This window comes from Micropterus salmoides, unplaced genomic scaffold (genome assembly GCF_014851395.1).
Source record: "Micropterus salmoides isolate LMB-PRFRI ecotype aquatic unplaced genomic scaffold, ASM1485139v1 Ms_hic_scaffold_6, whole genome shotgun sequence".
Taxonomy (NCBI): domain Eukaryota; kingdom Metazoa; phylum Chordata; class Actinopteri; order Centrarchiformes; family Centrarchidae; genus Micropterus; species Micropterus salmoides.
In genome coordinates, this window is record NW_024044348.1 from 36141742 (window position 1) to 36162370 (window position 20629).

A 20629-nucleotide genomic window follows, 5' to 3' on the forward strand; every position below is an offset into this window, starting at 1 on the left:
TGGTGGCTAAACCTCTGTCTGTGAAACCTCTGTCTGTGAAACCTCTGTCTGATTTTGACAACTTTGCTAACAGTCAAACGTCAAGCAAGTGCAACAACACAAGATATTGCAAGCCAGCTAATAAGTTATTACTTACTAGTCCAACGACAAGAAGGCCAGCTTAGCCTCTGTCATGCATTCTCTCAGCTCTTTTAGCTCACGCCAACGAGTGAAAGCCAGTCGGATAAATACTTTCGTCTGGTGTCTTACATGCTCACTCTCTCTTTTTCTCTTCCTCCAACATCTTCTTCGGTCTCTTCGTAGCCTCTGCCGTGATATCCATATTAATACTGAGCTAGCTTCTTTCAAAGAACTCACATTGTACATTATATACTTTTTGATTCTTCTTATAGCTCAAGTTGAAGTTGGAGTCGCTTATTCCTGTATCCAGTTTTTTGTTTTTGTTTTTTCGTTTTTTTCCTGTATCCAGTTTTAAACACATCTTGCACCCGTGACATTTAGTCAAATTATGATATGTTTAAACTTCATTGTGCTTTTATGTCTTTTTATCTGATACTTTGTTGTAAATAATTTAATAATACTGTTACTTTTATGAATAATGCTGCTGTACATGTAATGCCTTGTTTGCACCTTGCACTGTGTGCTGTTTCACATTTTGAGATAAAAATACTAAATAATGTTGCTTTAAGCTTTATGTAGACGAAATGAAGAAACGAGACTGACCACACCAGAAACATTTTAAATTCTGCATATGCAGATTACATACAACAGGCTGCTGCAGTTTATTAAGAAAGTTTGCTTCAGCTAGTTAGCCGAATAGGCTTCCCCACACATACGCAAGCACACTGGAGGCAGGGGACGTGCATTTCACGACGAAGATGATGTTAACAGGGTTGCCAACTTTTACCAACCAGCTGGAGAGAGAGACTGATTCTTTTTGATTTCACGGATTTCCTTTCTGAGAGTTCTGCCTCCACCCCAATAAACTGGAGGTGAATGACATATTCGCAGAACTCACTGTGGACAGGTTTCAACATTTCCCATAAAATTGTACACATTTAACTCTGTAGATTATCTATTCATCTCTGTATTGGGCTCTTACTTTTTTTTTTTTGCTTTTAATGCTGTGAGCCCCACAAACTAAATTTCATTCAACTCATCTGTATGAAGGTGGCAGTAGAAATATATAAAAATATGGACAAATATATACAAAAATACCTTGATGAAGTTTTCGTATATATTATTATAACTATTACTCATATTCTGGAATTGTCTGCTAACCTTTTACAGCATTTTGTCAGTGTTTATTCTCCATATTGCTAATGTTGACCGAGTGCTTTTAGTTGTTTAAACCTTACCAGCCTAGAGAGAAAATGCTCAAAAGGGTAATTTTTGGAATGGTCTTGGCACTGACAAACAACCTATTTTCTTGTTTGGTCTCATGGGATAAACAAAGTCAGTATTTAACTGAAATGTGCTGACTTTTCCATTTGAGACTGTTCCTTCTCTGAATGGGTCTCCATGCTGAGTAGCTAGATCAGCCTCCTGAATTTGAAGCAAACTGCTGTCACAGCTCTCATTAATAATTTTCACTGCAGCCATCATAATTCTTGACCACAGACTGTATATCTCGACCTAGAAGAGATGGAGGGGGGGGGGGACGTGCGCAACAGGAGGAAGGTAGGAAAAAAATGGAACCCTACAAAATAAAACACAGATTGACATAATACTGGTATTAGACGGCCTCTTAATTTTGTGAAATATGTATGATAAACGCAAGTGAAGTGAAAGAGAGAAGAAATTGATTGATTCTCTGACTGCTTATATTTCTGCATTGAGTATTACGAGACGGCTGCCTCCAACAAATTTGGCCCAGCTTTCAGCTCTTGACAAAACTCAGCGAGTGTCTTCATGGTGAACCCAATTTTCTCGCAAGGGGATTTGTGGATTTCTATCATTTGTAAATGCAATTGCGGCATTATGCTGATGTAGTGACACTGTATCATAATCAGCACAGTGCAACAGGAAAGACGCTGCCAAAACTTTCAGAGGAAGAAAAGCTACACACACTCCGTCAGCTACACCGCAAGAGCAGCCCTGTGAACTAAATGTGAAAACAATAGCTTGTTATATTTGAATTAATGCTTTAGCTTTTTAATAAAATATGCAATAATTGTCATTTTCTTCAATCATATAAATATTAGAACTAAAATATATGGCTTGTAAAAAGTGGCTGCTTGCGCCAGTGTGTGCACGTGATCAGGATGGTACCACCTCCACCTCACTTTGAGCCAGGAAAAAACCCTATTACAGTAAAATGTTCTGTGCAAATGCAGAGATAAACACAAAGAATCAGCCAAACAAATCTTACAAATATCCTCCAATCGTGACTCTCCAACTGCAAAATGCCAAATGTAATACAACCCACTCCTGACTCTCATCTGTACTGTGAAACGTGACATGTGAGCTTTCCCTTTTCCACCTCCAGCCTGCAGCGCACTGCAATGTGCAGTGTAGTGACAGTATTGAGTATGGACTGTGGTTATCCGTGAGCCCCGATAGTCTGAGAAGCAGCGGTTTAGCTATATTAAACATGTGCCTGAGCTTAAGCTGCTCCACTCTATGCTGCACATGTAACACTCGCGCTGCCTAGAAAGCTTCATACCCAGCATTGAGTTCATATGTCAGGGAGCAGAGATCTGACACCATCCTGTTTTTGCCACATTAGTGTGCAATTGCAAATTCCAAATAAGTGAAGATACAGAATGAGGAAGAAGCAGAGAGGCAGAGCACATGGGTCAGACAGAAGCGATTTTGGTGACTTTAAAAACTGCTGACTCATAAATAAAACTCATAAATAAAACTCAGAGTTGGAGGCAGTTGAACGACCAGGAATTGCTATTGATTTATTGACTGTCCATTTAAACAGAGTATCAGCCTACAGCTGAGCTGTGGAGCTGCCGCTGTTCAAGTGGAAACTTGTGAATTATGTTTGTGCAAAGTAGAGGTGATCCTCTACCTGTTATCACGTTACCTACACCTTCGTTCTTCAAACCCGTCAATAACCAGGGTCATGAATGATTGCCCTGGGAATAATGACAATCCCCTCATCAGCCTGTCGTGACGTACACATTTCTACGCTCATGAGGGTGTAGGAGGGCCTTCTTACCTCTAATCTAATCCTAATCTCATCTCTAAATCTCTAAGTCTTTTAAACTAACACCTTTCTCGTTTCTTAAACCTAATTCGAATTCCGATTTTAGATATTCTGTCTTGATATAAGAATAAAGAACATTCAGTGGATCTGTATCCTACATTTCAGCCGTGTAACAACAGAAGTGCAATAAACCATATAAAAATCCCCCAACATCATTTCTTCTGATATTAACAATAGGTCACACTGAATCCTTTTCTGAACATTTGTAACCTTTATTAGTCTTACATGATTCATACGTGCACATATCCCCTGCAGCTGGAACAATGAGTCCCTGACAGCTTTACATAAATACACTAGCCGGCCCAGAAATACACTCTCTTCTGCATGTATCTATCTCTGTTCTGCCCCTCATTATGCCACAGTTTCAGAATCTCCTGTGATCTTTCCATATAAATCTAAATAGCCTCGGCCTCAGTCAGCAAGAGAAAACAAAGTAACATGAACACCCTTCTCCATCTTAACACTTTCATCTGGAATGTAATTAGCGCAGCAGCAAGAAGCTTAACGCTCCTCCTTGCTCTCAGCCCCAACCAAGGTAATTCTAGGCAGCCCCTAATCCTTAGAGCCTAATGGGATTAGCTCCAGAGGGAAGGGAACCCATGTCACACACACAAATACATTCAGAATCCCAACCTCTTTTCCCCTGTCCCCCCCCTTTGCCATTCAGCAATCTGTCTAATAGGATTAGACCAAAATTAGCCATTTCTTAAAAATCACATCTGGTCCACTCAGTGTCATCATGCTGATGATGATAGGATGGAAATAATGAGCTTTGAATTATGACTTATTCAGTATAGAAGAGAACTACAGTGATCATCAATGGGAAAGACAAAACTCTAAACTGGTTCTAATTTTGCACATTTGGCCTTTTTAATTAGCATTTTCTTTTAAGTGAGGGTTTTGGCCAGTTACAAAAACCTTTTTTTAAATTACAAAAACCTTTTTTTAAATTCCTGACAAGAACAACATAAAGAATAAAACAGTTACACTTTGAGGTTGTTTTTTTTTTTCACAAACAAATCTTAAGAAGCTTTGGTAAAAAACATTAGCAATCAGCAACATTACAAACATCTGTAACAGCTGTTGAACACCTCGACCCAGGAAGGTCAATACTACATGCCCTCCACTTCGGCTAATACACAACTGCTATAAACCCACACTTAAGACTTGTAAGTGCTGTCACATCAAGGCGGTAAAACCAATATATGTATAGATGCCAAGCTTACAGCAGCACTAATAGAAATACCTCTGAACGGGGCCAATGAGGTAGCCATACCCCTGGTAGAATGAGCTCATTTCCACAGTTTCCATAAACCAAAAGGCTTGTTGGCCCGCCCCCGCAGCTTAAAAAAAAACCTAGAGGAAACAGTGAAATCTGAACGTGCACCTGTGGCACAGAAGTGCACGCACTTGGTGTGTTTTCGATAAACTAGTCCACTTCAGTTTGCGTGTCTTGCACAGCCAGTCTCTCTGGGTTGCTCACTGATGTTCAATTGTTGAACTTTTGTTGAATTAGATTTCCATCATTAATAGAAAGGCCTATTCAACAATGCTAAGCAGTATCTGACCCATGTCCAGCCAAAGTCTGGGGGAGGATTGTAAAACCAGCTCTGCTGACACCCGTTTACCCATTCAGATCTGCCACCATATTCAGGTAAAATTCACATCACTGTGCGGATCGGAATGGAGTATAACAGAGAAAATATGGCAGGGTTACTGCAGGTGACACTGTGGCTGCATAGTTACATGGTATGCATTATAGACTGCTAAGCCTGGAAGCCCAACGCCCCACATCCAACCTAATGACCAGAAAATGACAGACACACACAGATGTGCAAACACAGAAGCACACACGGCAGCCACAGTACGTAGCCATTCAAAATCAACAGATCCAGCTCTGATCCCATCATGGTGATGCTCTTCATCAAAAGCTTGGCCACAGAGACCCCGAGGTGGGTTAGAGCTCTGCCAACAGCTGGGTCCTTTCCAGCAACCCCAAAGTCTTATTCATGGAGACCCGTCGGCTCTCATCACTCATGCGCCAGACTCCCCCGCAAACAAGTGCCCATGCACATGTATACACACATGCACACACAGAGACTAATCAAAGGATATCAGGCAAAGTGAAGCTTGATCTGCGGAAACAAGCTAATCAGATTTGCTTCTATATAGTGTTTGTTCTGGATTTGTCAGCACGGTGTATGTGTGTGTATGTGTGTGTATGCGTGTACCTAATCCAGGTCATGAGCTCCACAGTGTCTGGATCATAAAACTCCCTCAGTTCTGATAATTCCTCCATTAGCTTAGGCCAGAACTAGAGGGAAACAGACAAAGACAAGGGTGTAGAAACCCCTGTGTTAGCAATCGTATCAGGCTGTAAAGTATCAAAATCACTAATATATCTTAAATACCATCTCATTACGGAATATTACAGTGTACATTCCATTTAGACACTCGAAAATAAATAAAATGGAAGCAATCATTTCGGCATGCTGTTATGATCAAATTGCTTGTTATAATTTTCTTCTGCAACTTCTGTTTCCCACATTTTCTCATCGTTGCACAGTTTGTACAAACCGTTCCGTAATGAGACCGTCAATACAGTGATGAACATAAAGACCCAAGAAAATGGCATACCTTGTAATACAGGCAACCGATCATTGCCAGTGGAACTGCATATCTGACAAGCCTTAACTGCAAAATGAGAGAAAGAAAACAGCTATAATGAAATGAAAGAATATAATCGTATCAGAGGCAGAGAAAGTCAGAGTCAGACAGAGATATAGCTTAAAATGAAGACAAGCACAGAATGAGATAACACTGAGATAACCGGCAGACAGAGCATCATTTCTTATCTGATCCATGCTGTTGTCACGTTATGACCACACTGACACCTAGTGGCCTCACTAGCATTATCACCGGTCCAGAGTAGAGGCTGTGGATTCAAATGCAACTGGACAGTAGGCAGCATAATGTTTCACTACCATGTCAAAGCAGCTATTCATTGAAAACAAAAAAACATAATGTTGCTTGTCACTAGAACTGGGTATCAAACCTCAATACGTTCTGGGTACTCACCAAAATGTCAGTAATGATCTGATCTGTCACAGGTCAGACAGATCAGAATTTGGCATTAAATGAATGCTCCGTACTGTTTACTTATTTTAGACTGCGAGTTATGGCAAAACATGTTTTTATTGTGAAAAGGTGTCTTGATATCGAAACTCAGACATTACAATTTGTATTGAAACATTTCAAATGATAACCAGCCCTATTTATTATTCAACGTTTTTTTCAGTAATAGATGCCTCCAATCAACCAGGGAAACTGAAAACATATTTGTCTGTAATGCCGCTTACAGAGGCTGGTCTCTGACTGGGAGGCTGCTCAAACCAATCCCCAGGCCAAACTCTTGCTCAAAAACTGTAGTAGAACTGAACCTTTCCCAGTGGGCAAGAGTAATACTGTAGATGTGTGAATACGTGTTAAAATAGTTCTTTATTTATGCGGTAGTGTGATATACTGATCTGGTAATATATTTTGAAACCCTGTATCTGTAGCTTTACAATGCATTTAGCCAGCAGGTGGGTGATGATTCATAGAGGTATGGTGAATGTAGTTTTCAAGGTCAAGTCACAGTTTTCATTTCAAAGCAAGAAAAAGAAAACAGTGTGGCAGATGTTTGGAGCTGGAAGTGCATTTGCTGTGAGCTCGTACCAGAACTTTACTGTTGCAGCGGAGAGTGCTGAGAAACAAAATCCACAGCTCTGTCCCACACACACCATAGGCCGCGACCGCACACATATGGCCAGTCCATATATACTTCATCCTGGGTACAGAGTGGGAGAGAGAGGCAATATCAAGGGGTGTTAGAAAGATTTTGTTTTTGTTTTACCTGGTTAAATATCCACTCACTGCTGGTGTGTCTGTGATGATGTCTGTGGTTTATGTGTGTTTGGTGGGACTTCAGGATGATCCCTCAAGCACATTAAACTCACACAAGACGACCAAACCTTCAGTTTTGTGGACAACTTAGTGAAATGGTTCCAGCGTAGTTAAGCTGAATTCAGTGTCATGCATGAGAGTTCGAAACAAATGAGAAAAAGATTCAGCGGAGAGGAGTGAGGACTGAGAGAATGAAATGAGCTGAAAAATTGTTGACAGGTACAGAGATGGAGCCATGGAAGAGAGGATGAGGAGGCATAAAGGAGTGCAGCCTCACAGAAATAAATCTCAATACGTTTTTCATGCAAAGGAGCTGTCTGACAGAAATGAATGGTTCTCTGCACTTTCGGCCTTTCGCTCTTCATCAGCATTTTAGAGAAAGTGCTGAAATCAAATGAGTCAGTTTCTGCACTACCTGGCTTCTGCTGTGTTAAAAGCTTTCAGTTTTTTTCCCCTTTTGTGTGCATTTAATCAGTACTTTAATTCCTGACTGTAAAATGAATATATTGCATGAACTATATGTATTAAAATATATGTATTAAATGTACCCCCACATCCTTGGGTACCCAATGTGGAGCATTTTCATATACAGAGTAACCCAGCTACTGACTATAATGCACTCAAAATCATATTCAAACTAAGCTACTTATGTAAACCTTTGAAATTCTGCATCTCCATGTTGCTATGAATAAACCATATACAAGAATATCCCCCTTTTCTTCTTGACTGCATAATTGCAAGTTTCTGTTAATACAGGGAAAAGTGATTCCAATTGTAATCTCCATGATTTTCTTGACAGTCCTCACAAAGAGCCCAAAGTTAAAGGCAATTTTACTTTCACAACAATGAATCATGGATGTCAAGCATGGCAGCCCGTGTTTCCAGCTTGAATTGCCCTCAACCTTGAAAATGTACAGATGATGCTATACGACCACCACTTGGCATTTACAGATTAAAGTTGGGAGTCAGGTCTGGGAGAGTTGTTATGCTCTCCTGTGCTAACCATAAGATTATAGATGTGAAATGAGGAAAAAGTGCAGGCCACAAGGCATACTAGTCAAGTTGTGTGGCAGTACAGAGCTATTAATAAGGCTATGTGCAAATGCAATACTGTATACCACTTAGTATGGCATGTTGGACTTTTTGTTTTTTGCTACTATCATCTACCAGTTATCATCACTGTGTAGGTCTGAGTTTGTTTAGCCCCAAACTAAAAGCAGTAAGGTGTTTTATGCAACTCAAAATGTTAACATCTTTCCGAAAGTCTCAACAACGTAAAATGATCCACAGATTACTACAGGAGAATACCACAACTTGTATGGTTGTAGTAGCAGTCGAGGAATAGTACTCTGGTACTGTAATGTGATATACTTAATAAATAAATCAATAAGCAAAAGTAAATTGGTCCATTGTGGAGGGGTCACATGGGATTAACAAGGTTTGTCATTTGGAGTGGAAAATTGAGGCAGCTAAGGTTGAGGCCAGTCAGCCAATATTGTTTGGTGTTCATAGTTCTGGTGTGACCAATAACAGCACATTTGTCAAGAGCCGTCATGTCACAGCAGCAGTAAAAGCTGCCACCTCAGAGAGCCAAAACATTCCGGAAATTAAAAAGAGGAGGCTGGATATGAAAGCCGACCGCAGGAAAGTTCAATGGTTAAGCTTAGGTGGTGGTATTTATAACTGGAGCCTCAGCAGTGGTGCTATTCCACAGAGGGAACCTGCCAACGGATGATACAGTTAGGTGAACCAGAGGAAGAGGGCCACCGTGTTTGGGTGTGCCAACAGGAAACTAAAAGAGAGAGAAGCAACATAAAATAGGAGAAGAATATAAAATTTAAAGTACAATATCTCTTTAAGGCTAAGTTTGGTATTTGTTAAGCTGGACCATTTTTCTCATGTTTTTGTGTCTATGTGACTAATTGCAACAAAATTTTTTGAAATTGGTCCTGTATTAAGTGAGCACTAGGCTCATGCTGACACGACACGCCACAATAAAAACGCACCGCCACATACTATATACTATTTAATATGAGTAAAATCATAATAAATCGTGGAGCTGTGCGCAGCGCATGGGTTCGCTCAGCACCTCTGCTTGCTCGCTCCCTCTCCCTCTCACAAACACACTGAAACAGAGCCGTGTGTATATAGAAAAACTAATGAATTCAAGAGAATTCTGATAAGTTAGTCTATCTATTTTCTTAACACAACGCTGTCAAATAAGTTATAAGCAAGCATGTAAGGAGCCAAGCTAATATGTATAGCTATGCTAACATTAGAATACCGCTGGGTTGTTTCTAGTGGTTTCTCTTACAGCTAATAAGCCTATTTCTTCCATGCTGGCCTTTCACTAGCATGCTGCAACGTGACATCGCCCCTTCGCGTTCAGATCGGCCAATCTTAAGTACCCGTGATTAGACAATATGAAAATAGAGAAGAAGCCTAGTGAGCACAAAACAAGGCTGCAACATAATCCAACTGAGCCCCACTGAGCCTGTCAGCGGCAAAAACAAGCATTTTAGTGCACGTACATTGAAGGGGCACAATTGGCTGCAAGGATTCCGTTGTAGCCCTGTTTCGCTGCTGCAGACTGCAGCGTGCTCGCTCAATACTGGACCAGTTTCAAAAAATGTTGTCCCAATTATTCACATAGACACAAAAGCATGGCAAAATAGGGTCCATGTGCAAAGTACCTAAATTACCCTTTAAGAGCCAAATATATTGTGTTTAAAGAAAGTTTTGTAACCACAATTGACCACAACGTGTTAACTTCCAAGCCAAGGAGCACATCATTAACTAACTACTACCAGTTCATGAAAAAAGCCCAGTTCACGACTAGCACATTCACTCTGTGGTCTTTCCACACAGATGTTTGCAGCTCTTTCCTGGTCTTTACTGTTTTTGATGAAATTTACATTCCACGCCAGCCACCATTACATATAATAGTGTTACATTCATTGACGACATATTACAATACATTGCCAGTTCTCATCCTAAAGCATTTTCTTTTGTAACGTTAACAGTGAAACATACAGTGTGAAAATAAAAACAACTCTGTAAGCTAAGCGGGCAAACAGATGTTAGAACCAAATAACAACAATGAACAATGTTATGTCTTCTTTTACTTATCGACAAATCAAGGACCTATTCTTTCTAAAAAAATATTAAGAATTGTATATCACTGTGCTACTATTATCATTGTAAACATACTGTATGTGCAATCTTGCAGCAACAGCAACCAAGGACTGGACGGAGCTTAGCAAGCAGTCAATTGTGTTCTTGTGTTCCTCTGTGTATTGCAAATAAGTACGACCGTTGACACATTTCGGGTTTGAAATATCGGGGTGTCAGCCATACAGTGTGTTTCACAGTATCAATTATTAGTTGCCCAACTGTGTCCACTCTTTCTGTTCCTGCTGCGAGTGTTGTCACTAACTGAAAGACTAAGGTACTGTGAGATGGTGCTTGGTGTCGAGGGCTGATCAAGGCTAAAGTGGGTTATTTTCCAGCATCTGCTCACGAGCAAGCACACTCAAACTGTCAAGAGGAAAAGTATATTTGAAGAATCCCTGTCTGTGAATTAAACCAATGTGTCTATTGGGAATGTGTGTGAATCCAGGTATCTGCGTGCACATGACCCTGCAATTACACGTGCGTGTGCATGAGCTCACCTCATAGTGCTGAAAGCCAGGAGGCCGAAGAACAGTGTATGCAACAGGTTATATGCCACATCCGGACGAAAAGCGACTACACGGCCCTCTCCTACTCCTTTCCTCTCCTCAGCTGAACCTCCTTTAGGTCTGCTGCGAAACAAAAAAGGGAACGAAACAAAAGACAACAGTGATACATAAAACATTACAGCCAGACGGTTGAGAACAGAAGCAGAAGGGTAGGTGGGTGGAATTGATATTATTCAGATTATTCAGATTTCAGTCGCTCTTATTCAGATTTCATTAACTGTTTGCGAACAAGCGGACACATAATGATGCACACCCACGACCGTTTCTGTCTGCGGGAGTCAGCACGCACACAAGCCACAGAAAGGCCCGAGGGCACTGTCGTCACTCCCACGATTTGGCCTCTCGCACCGAATCAGATGGACACTAGCTTCCATTTGAATACAAATCCAATCTGGCTCTTCCTTCCTCATGAGGTGGGGTAAACTGGATTAAATTAATTCCTGAATTGGCAAGTAGCCCTTTGTTCTAGGAGGTTAGTATTCCAGCCCTCCAACAGCAGCAGGCGAGCTGATATGCTAATGTGATTAGTTCAATGCGGCCTCTCACCTTCCACCACAGGCAAATGCAAAGCTTCATTTGCCACTCCTGATAGCCATCGTGATTTCCTCTTCTGCACTGAAACTCCCTTTACTCTCTGCAAGGGCTGAAACTCCCATTCATTTACACTCCACTACCTCCTCTGACCAACTTGCCCTAATAGGGACACACACTTTTTCATCCGTGCCAAGGTTGAAGATTAAAGACTAAATACTGGCTGCTAACCTGAGCTATCACTTTTTATGCAGTTAGTCATTTCTGAACTATAAACAGTTACATGTACAGAACTAGATATTTGTTATGGACATGATTTTCAAGAGTGTTTGATTCTTGAAAGTAACGTTTGAATCTTCTGTGCTTCCTTCAACTTTGCTGGTAATGCATACTTACAAAGTGAAGCTAAGCTTCACATTATCAGTCTACGAGGGTTATGTTCGAATGAATATGAACAAATTGAATGTTAGTTCTCATTCATTCAAAATAGATTTTCTGAAAAAGCAACAGCAATACTGGTCACTGTGTAAAATATGATTAAAAGGGAAATGATAAAGTATCAGCATAACAAGTTCAACAGTAGATTACGTTAAGCTTTCATTAACTGAATTCTTTTGGCCACTTGGGAGCAGAAGAAAAAAGATGTAAACACAACACCTTTTAAGTTTATACAACAAACATGTTAGCATATACTTGCTTATTTAGACATTCAGCACATGTAACGGAACATTAGCATTCATTTGAAGACCTGTTTCTGTCCATCTGATGAATGTAAGACTAATGTTCACTCTCTTTTTAGCTCTATTTTGGTCTCCACCCAGCCCTGAGGGAAATATCTGTCTCTTTAGCTGTAAATACTCCAAACATGTTCACCAGCTAGTCACTATCGTGTCTGTCAGCTGATTGGGCGCTGAGCAGGTGGTGTACAATTATCTGAGTTTCTTCACTGAAAACAGAAGCTTGTTGCATCTGGAGCTGGTGCTTGTGAGAGCGCCATTTCCAGATGCAGCAAGCTTAATAAGATACCTGCCACTTGATAATGAACATCAATAGAATGAAAGTAAGAGTAAGAAAAAAGGTGTAAATTATACTTTGAACAGTCTGACTCGGTAATATATAAGTATATTACCTCCTCCACAGAGCTGCCAAATGCTACTTTCATGTGACAGGAAAGATTCCATCTCCCCCTCCCCTGTTTCCTCATTCTCTCCCTGCTCAGCTATTACCTACCTCAGATTCTGCAGTGCGGCCACTGCCAACATGCCGCTGAGCAGTAGCAGTGTGAGGATGCAGGGGTATAGTAGCAGAGTACCAGCCAGGCGCTCCAGTGTGTCGATGGGAAGCAGACCGAAGGCCTCCTCGCACAGATACAGATTGGCATCAAAATCCCTGCAGGAGCGGTGAAACAAATGAAAACAGCGAGATGAAGAAATGAAGGAACAGGACAAGAAAAAGGGAAAGATGAAATAAAACAAACAAAGATGACACAGGTAGGATGGCGTGAACTCATTAGCAGTTGAAACTGTTGATTAAATATATATTTTTGTTTTGTTCCTCAGTCTTTGGCGAATAACACTCATTGCTGTGGTGATCACTCAGTCATCAATCAGTGTGTAGAGGACCATCTGTTGGATATTTTGTTGATGAAGCCTAAGTGTGCGTGGGTTGCACTCATGCCACCTACCCAGGACCAAATTCTCAAATTCTCAAAACTAATCCAGGCTAACACGTTGTTTTTAGGCTAACATGATCGTGTTAATTCTCTTCCAACGTATTTGGTTCTTTAAACGCAGTTTGGGAACTGATTTGTTAATCCCACAAGAATGTATTTTGGCTAACAGCGCACTTTTATGTTGAAATAAAGGCAACATGAGTACAAAGTGAAAAGCATGATTAGCACTAATATGATGTGCAATATGGCACTTATATGAGGTCGGTATTTTAGTATTTTAACATGCACTAGGGAAACAGACAAATGGAAGGTAGTTTCATTTTATTTGTATTCCTGAAATGTTATTAGTGTTGTTGTGATCAACATTATGCTCCACAATTAGTTATTATGAGTGCATACAATTAGACTGTATGTGTATGCATGATTAGTGAGATTCTTCGTTTTGGAAGTACATGCAGCTGTTGTTGTGGTGTTGAATATAAACCTAGTCTAAATAAACTGCATGTTTGTTCTCTGCATGGATTCTTCATAATTGAGAATTCTTTCCAGCCACAATACCTCATGAATATTCTACTATGAAATGAAACCCTGCCAAAATCTAATCGCCAAAAGACAAAAGTGTAAATCTACACATATACAGTCTACTGTTATCTTCTAATGCAAATACATTTTAGAATTCAAATCATAATCTCATAGTGAAATGCCATGTTTTATGGTTCAAGTGGTGCACACAAAAAAAGTTAATTGAGCTTCTCAATAATCTGCATTTTCTCATTTAAAATCACTACTAAATCAACATCTGTCATCATACCTCTATGAAATAAAGCCTTTTGTATCTTCAGATTAGTCCACAGTGGAATAAGTATTCAGATCCATTAACTTCCTTTATGAGTGAAACAATGAAAGGTCCTGCTTTCAAATGATTTAAAGTATACCAAATGTACTTTTTTCCTTAAGTTCATATTGCCCTTGTGAGTGTTATATCATTATGTTACATTATTACTACTGATGCATCAATGTGTAAAGAGAAATTTACTGTTACAGCTGGTGGAGGAGGAGCTAATCACAAGAGAAATCTGAAAGGTTGTGAGATGATAAATGGTCCACAAAGCAGAACAAACTAGGTTCTGCTACATACATTTGTTTTCTATTAGCATATTTTAAAGTATTAAATAATTTTACCTCATCGAAACAGTTATTTAAATTCATATACAATTCAAGTGGGGAGATGGGGGCCTGAAAAAGAGGCGTTGTTTAAGGGATGAAGAGCCAAAAAGGTCTGGAGCCACAGGTTTACTCTTTAACCCGGTGTTGCATTTTATGAGCTTATCATATGTTTTTTTTTTTCTTTCAGTAACCATTAACTACAGTATGTATTTCAAATAAATGTAGTGGAGTAAATGTTAAATATTAATGCAATAAAATATTAGTATTTGAAAGGTAGTGGGGTTGAAGTAGAAAGTAGCTGATGGAAAAATTCGATCTAAGTGCAAATACCTCAAAATTATACTTAATGGGAAAATCTGGCACATTTTATGTGGATGTCCAGTCAGTGTTGATGGTAAATGCTGTCGACTGAAGCAATAATTCCTATTTTGACCGAGAAAGCTCAGTTCGCCAAGTGGTTCTAGATTCACCCAAAGAAGTCGTCGTCATGATCCAGCTGACTGCAGGTTTGGCCTGAGGACTTGTTGCTCCAACAATACCTCCAGATTATTTATAAGACAGCTATGAAATTAAATCCAGCCTTTATTCAATCATCCAAAATAAAATTAAGATATGTTAGTTCTCCATGTATAAAGAGGAACTGGGTGCTTCCAACTAATACAAACTGGACACAGCAATAAAAAAACTTCATGAACTGAAAAAAAGAGACGCAAAACCGACATTTTCTGTCAGGCAGAGAGCGTGTGTACTATATAGCAAACTTTTTTCAAAATAAACTGAATTAATTACCTCAATATGGTATTGTACAGCATAAACTAGTGCTGTTTTTTTTACAGTTCACAATTTGCACATTCTGTCGGTAATAATGCTTCTGATAAACAGTCGTGCTGATAAGTAATTGAACGGAGAATTGAGACATCACAAAACACCGTACAACATTCAAGGTATAAAAGAAAATAAGTCTTAGCAAGTGAGAGAAAAAGGAACAGAGGGAGAGGCAGAGATAGAGCGTAGAATAAGCATTGCACTTTCCACAGCCTCCTGAATAATTGAAGGGCCAGTTGTGTGGCGTTGGGTTGAGAGTTATGTTATCTGCCACCCCGGAGCAGCTATCCAGTGGCTGAGCTGCTCAACACACACAAAGTATCTGATCGATGGGAGGCCTGCTGGCATTAACCCCGCCATCTATTATTCACACACACTAACACACCAGGTGCTACAATACTGGTGTCTAGTGAATAATACAGTCACACTGGATCAAGTCAAGAGGTGTTTCTGGGTACAGACTGTAGACTTTGTGTATGAGCACGCTCTAGTGTCAAATCAGATTTTCTAAGCGTGGTGCATGAATGTGTCCAAGAACAGAAGCATGTCCGTCTATGTTTGAGTGTGTATGTATGCATCAACGTGTGTGTTCATACCTCGTCGGCCCCAAGGCAAACTTTGACTTGATGAATTTAAAGATGTGTTCATCTGATCTGAGCTGAAGTGCTTTCTGGAAACACACACACACACACACACACACACGCAGATAAAGGTCATCTGGTCAACGCTAAGGATCAGCAAGCTGAGATGTATAGAGTAAAGCTGAGATCATATGGTGACCTCACATCATACCTAAGAATTTTAGATACATGAGGAGGAGGAGGAGGAGAGAACGGCTACAGTAGAGGGAGGTGGGAGAATGTAGAGAAAAAGAGGAGAGACAAGTGGGGGTGAAGCAGCAGTAACACAGGAAAGAGAGGAGCAGAGAACAAAAAGAAAATAAGAGAGCAGAGCAGAGATGCCAGGAGACATGGAGAGATAAGGGGCTGGGGATAGGAAAGGAGGGAAAGAGTGAAATGAACACACAAGGAGATACAAGAAAAGCAGAAAAGGGAAGGAGAGGATAAGGAGACGTGAGAATGAGGAAGGAAGAAACAAGGAAGGGAGGAAGGCACCTTGGCCAGGTAGTTGATGGTGAAGGTGAGGAGCAGAACCATGGCGCTGTGGAGTACCAGTTTGCCCAGACGAACCAGCAGGCTTCCTGTCTTCAGACCAGTCTGCGTGAGCAGACAGCAACAAGAGATTTGATAATACATCTTTTATATCATTTAATGCAATTTTACATTTAGAAATGTAATATAAGCAGACCCATACAGTTTCACCTGCACCCAGCCTGTGTTAGGTCCATGCATCTCTATATTAATTTATATCTTAAATGCCAACACTGTCTGCCACGGCAGACAGTGCCACATTTTATCATGTAATAAAATACATAGTTGACAAACAAATATGCCACTTTATATATTTAAACCCAGAGGTGGGACTAAGCCATCGTTTTGCAAGTCACAAGTAAGCCTCATGTCTGTGCTATGAAGCTCAGAGTCAATCTCCAAGTAAAGTCCAACTCCTATACTTTGTGTTTCGATTCATTATGCACGCTTGACAAAATGTAATGCCAGTTAGTTTAGTCAATTTATAGAAATAACAAACGCTTTTTAAAATGTGTTTTATAACTTAACAATTAAAAGCAACATGATCATGTACCTTGGTATGTTATTCTAGTGAAAAGGTTGGCGTTTGATATTCAATTAAGTTTTATTTATATAGCACCTATTCATAACAGAAGCTCATATAGAGCAGGTCTAGACTGTACTCTGTAATATTATCATCATATATGCTAAAAGCAACTCTCCCTCTTGCTTGTGCAATGTGATTAGTTGCTGTCGGATTGATTCAGAGTTCAATCTGTTGTCAGAAAAATTAAGAGTTGATATGATGCACTCTTTCACAGATTCAAAATTGCAGCCTGACTCCTCTAAACGTATTAGAATGGATTATATGTGCCCATTTTTAATAAAACATTTCATAATTACACCACGTAGTTACTGTACAGCCAGACATGAAATCTCTCTTTCCCATTTCTGATTCTCATCCTTCCTCCATATTTCACTCCATTCTTCTGTCATCCTGTCACATTAAATGTTTCTGTAATTTTTACTATGATAAGATGTGATTTAACTAAATTATATTTAGACCTGACAGGAAAATATGTCTCCGGCATACAAATTGGAATTATCTTCTTCAAAAACTGACTACAGCTCAGGCCTCTACGTGTCAACCGAAATGAAGGTTAATCTTCCATCTGTGTTTTTTAAACCAGCTACCAAACCTGCCTGGTGTGACTTTAATACACTAACAGTGTGATATTATTTCTCTATGTTCCTCTAAGTCCTGTCTTTTCTGATCTCAGACTGTCAATTTTATTATCTGTATCCACACACACACACACACACACACACACACACTGACCTGGCAGTGTCTGATGAAGAGTGCGGCTACGATGAAGCTCAGAACCAGTGAGCCCAGTATCATGGAGTTACAGAACTGGAGGAGCCACACACTCAGCAGACCACTCACTTGAACAAGGTAGAGAGTGGTCACCTAGAGAAACACACACATAGTGCTGTGGAGCAGTCTGGGTAGGTAATGTGTGATGTCAGCCATTACAGGAATATACCAGTGAACACTTTTGTTTTGACATTGACCACTTATCACATGTGGCCCTGAAATACTCTAAAAAGGTGGTGTATTTGTTTAAAATGTAGGCAAAGCCATTAGTTGTTTGACACCAGCCAGTATTCTCCATGTCACATGACTGCAGACACCAGCAAGGGAACCATATCCATACCACATCCAGAAGTGTCTAAATACCTGCCAACTGTGGCAAAAATACAAACAACTCTTTTTCAAATAAGAAGTCACAAGAGACATTGAGGTTACAAGACCAAAGCTACTTGTTTCTGTAAGTTTTGATAGGCTGGACATAGCCGACACCACAACTGGACCCAAAAAAGAAAGACAGCTAAGAGTAGCTGGAACTCTATGTTTGGATAATACTATGTTGGAGTGTTGCAGGAGCTGCCAATGAGTCAGCGGGTGTAGAAATAACAGGAATGTAAAGTAACATCTGGTGGGAATCAGTGCTAATGAAGCAAACTAGGCTAACTAGCTCTCACTTTTCAAGTGGAATACAATCTTAACAGTACAATGGGTCTTTCCAGATAAAGTGTATGTTGTAAAGAGAGATGGTTTAAACATGTTGACTAACACTATGTTTACTAGTTGAAAGTAAACGTAAAAAAAGGTTAAAAACATTGTGTTTCAACATTCGTAGAATATACAGTGACATTTTACAGTCAGTAGCACATAGCACATCTAGAAAAAAAACACCCACTCAGAGGCTTGAGGATAATTTGGGTGAAAACTGCAAAATAAGGTCAGTTAATAACCCTTTGTATTTTTAAACCATGAAGCGTTTTAGAATAACTGCCTCAGAAAATAAACCCAGAAGCTAGAAAAACGTATCTGGTCCTCCCTGTAGCCATACCTGTGTTGTTGTTAAGATGTCAAGACAGTCCAGGGTGTATATGATGAGAGCCTGAACAAGTAGGATGAACTGGTTAAACTGCCACGTCAGGCAGAAACAGAATGTGGTCACATACATCAACCACACCATCACCTTCTGAGGAAGGAAACACACACGCAAAGACACTGGGGTTAGATACTTCAACTGAATGGGTTCTGTTGGCATGTACTGTATACTCATTCCTACTGTGCTGCTAGCTTTTTTAGAGATGGTAGATTATCGAACAGATGGGTTGGGTGTGCCACGTCAAAGCCTATCTATATGGTGAGGATGGTCAATAGCTTTGATTTAGTGTGGGTTTGTGTGTACCTGCTGTAAGGCGGTGAGCTGAGGTCTGAGGTAACAGGTGATAGCGGTCACCTGCAGCGCTAGGAAGGGCAAAGACCAGTTCTCTCTGAGGGAAATGCTGAACTCCACACGAGTGGTATCTACCCTGATAGGAGGGAAAGAGGGATTGAGGGGAGGATGGAGAGACAGGTTGATGGTGGAAATCAATTTTTAAAACGATGATAAAATCAATATCAAAACATCTAACTCACAACTCATAAGGGCTAAACCGACTACTACATTGACTTTTTGTCTGTTTGCAACATCCTGAGGTCTGTGTGTCGATGGGGCAAAACAACCGTTAAATAGATTTACAAGGGAAAAAACTGCACTGCTGTTTAACTGTGGGTGGTGTTATTTTCCACATAACCCTGTTCACACTGCATGAGACAACGTCACTAAGATCCATCATTTACTGAGTGTGACACTAAGCTGCCTCATTCACACAGTGTCCAAGCTGCTAATTGTAAACAAAGGGGGGGGGGGGGGGGGGCAACACATCAAATCCCCAGTATAAAACCCTCACGTCATCACACAATCTGTTCCTTCAATCTTCTCGCACTGAGGAAACAACACAGGTCAATTCGGCTCATCGCTTTTAGCCTTGTAACCTGAGGGTTGATGCTTTGTGTTCACGTCCACCAGAGGCTGCGATCAGCTGGGGGGGGGGTTTCGGTTGCAAACTTTTCACACTCGGAATTGTGTTGAATAAGTTACTACTAGACAGATAAGTAGGCTAACGTTACATTTGCCCGTCCAGCCTTAATGTTAATTGTGTTGAGGGCTTGTGGCTCGCCCAGTTTATTGCTCATTTTTGATGTTCACGCAGTAGCTTAAAACTGTGGTGTTTCCGCTTCTTTGCTGCGTTGCATGATCCGTTGCCTTGTAAACTCTCTGCTCTCGGGGGGATATAACATCGGTAAATTCTGTTAAGTTACTGGGGTAGAAGCGGTGTTAAGTTACTTTCTTAGGCAGTGCTGGAGTACACTGCTACTACTAGTGTCAGTAGTTGTCTGAAGGACAGCAGTGGGGCCGACTGGCATTTTTGTTCAGCTCGAACTTGCTAGCAGCATACTGTGGCTGTGTATTACTTTTGTGCGCTACCCTTCTATCAGTGTATTTTGTAAGGTCAGCTTAACTAAGTGACATGTTGAGCTCGCATGTCTGTAACGCCTGCATGCCTGGATGGCCATGACGTCAAGATCTCAGCAGCTCTTGACGTGGGCGTTTCCCCACTTTCTGAGGTGGAGGAAATGATTTGGGGCCAATATGGCAAGGCAGAAGTGGATATCTTTGCCTCAGAAACATCAGCGCATTGTCCCCTCTGGTACTCTCTAAGCGAGAGGACCGGTCCTTTAGGGCAGGACTCCTTAGCTCATGCGTGGCCGGCGTGCTTTCTGTATGCCTTTCCTCCAATTCCACTCATTCAGGTGACACTGGAGAGGGTCCGACAGGGAGGCCACAAACGGCTGCAAGTAGCCCCCAATTGGCTGGGGAGGACATGGTTCCCAGTGCTTCTAAGGTTGCTCAGTGGGGAGCCATGGCACCTCCCAAAGAGACCGGACCTTCTCTCTCAGCTGGAGAGACGCATATGGCATCCGAATCCGGACCGCCTTCAG

At 40.7% G+C, this 20629-nt stretch overlaps 1 protein-coding gene across 4 annotated transcripts in view; it reads right to left on the bottom strand.

Annotated features, from left to right (window-relative positions):
* dpy19l3 (dpy-19 like C-mannosyltransferase 3) overlaps positions 1–20629 on the bottom strand; it is a 57317-nt gene that overhangs the window by 13198 nt on the left and 23490 nt on the right. For 2 of the 4 annotated variants that reach the window (XM_038700853.1, XM_038700851.1), the window contains 10 exons: positions 18993–19116; positions 18645–18779; positions 17567–17698; positions 16213–16314; positions 15694–15767; positions 12664–12822; positions 10834–10962; positions 6935–7046; positions 5855–5911; positions 5449–5531 (listed from right to left, as the gene is read on the bottom strand). In XM_038700853.1, the coding sequence (XP_038556781.1) occupies positions 5449–5531; positions 5855–5911; positions 6935–7046; positions 10834–10962; positions 12664–12822; positions 15694–15767; positions 16213–16314; positions 17567–17698; positions 18645–18779; positions 18993–19116 (1107 nt within the window). Of the gene's footprint in view, positions 1–5448; positions 5532–5854; positions 5912–6934; positions 7047–10833; positions 10966–12663; positions 12823–15693; positions 15768–16212; positions 16315–17566; positions 17699–18644; positions 18780–18992; positions 19117–20629 lie in introns of all 4 variants that reach the window. The other 2 variants (XM_038700852.1, XM_038700850.1) reach the window with 1 other exon arrangement.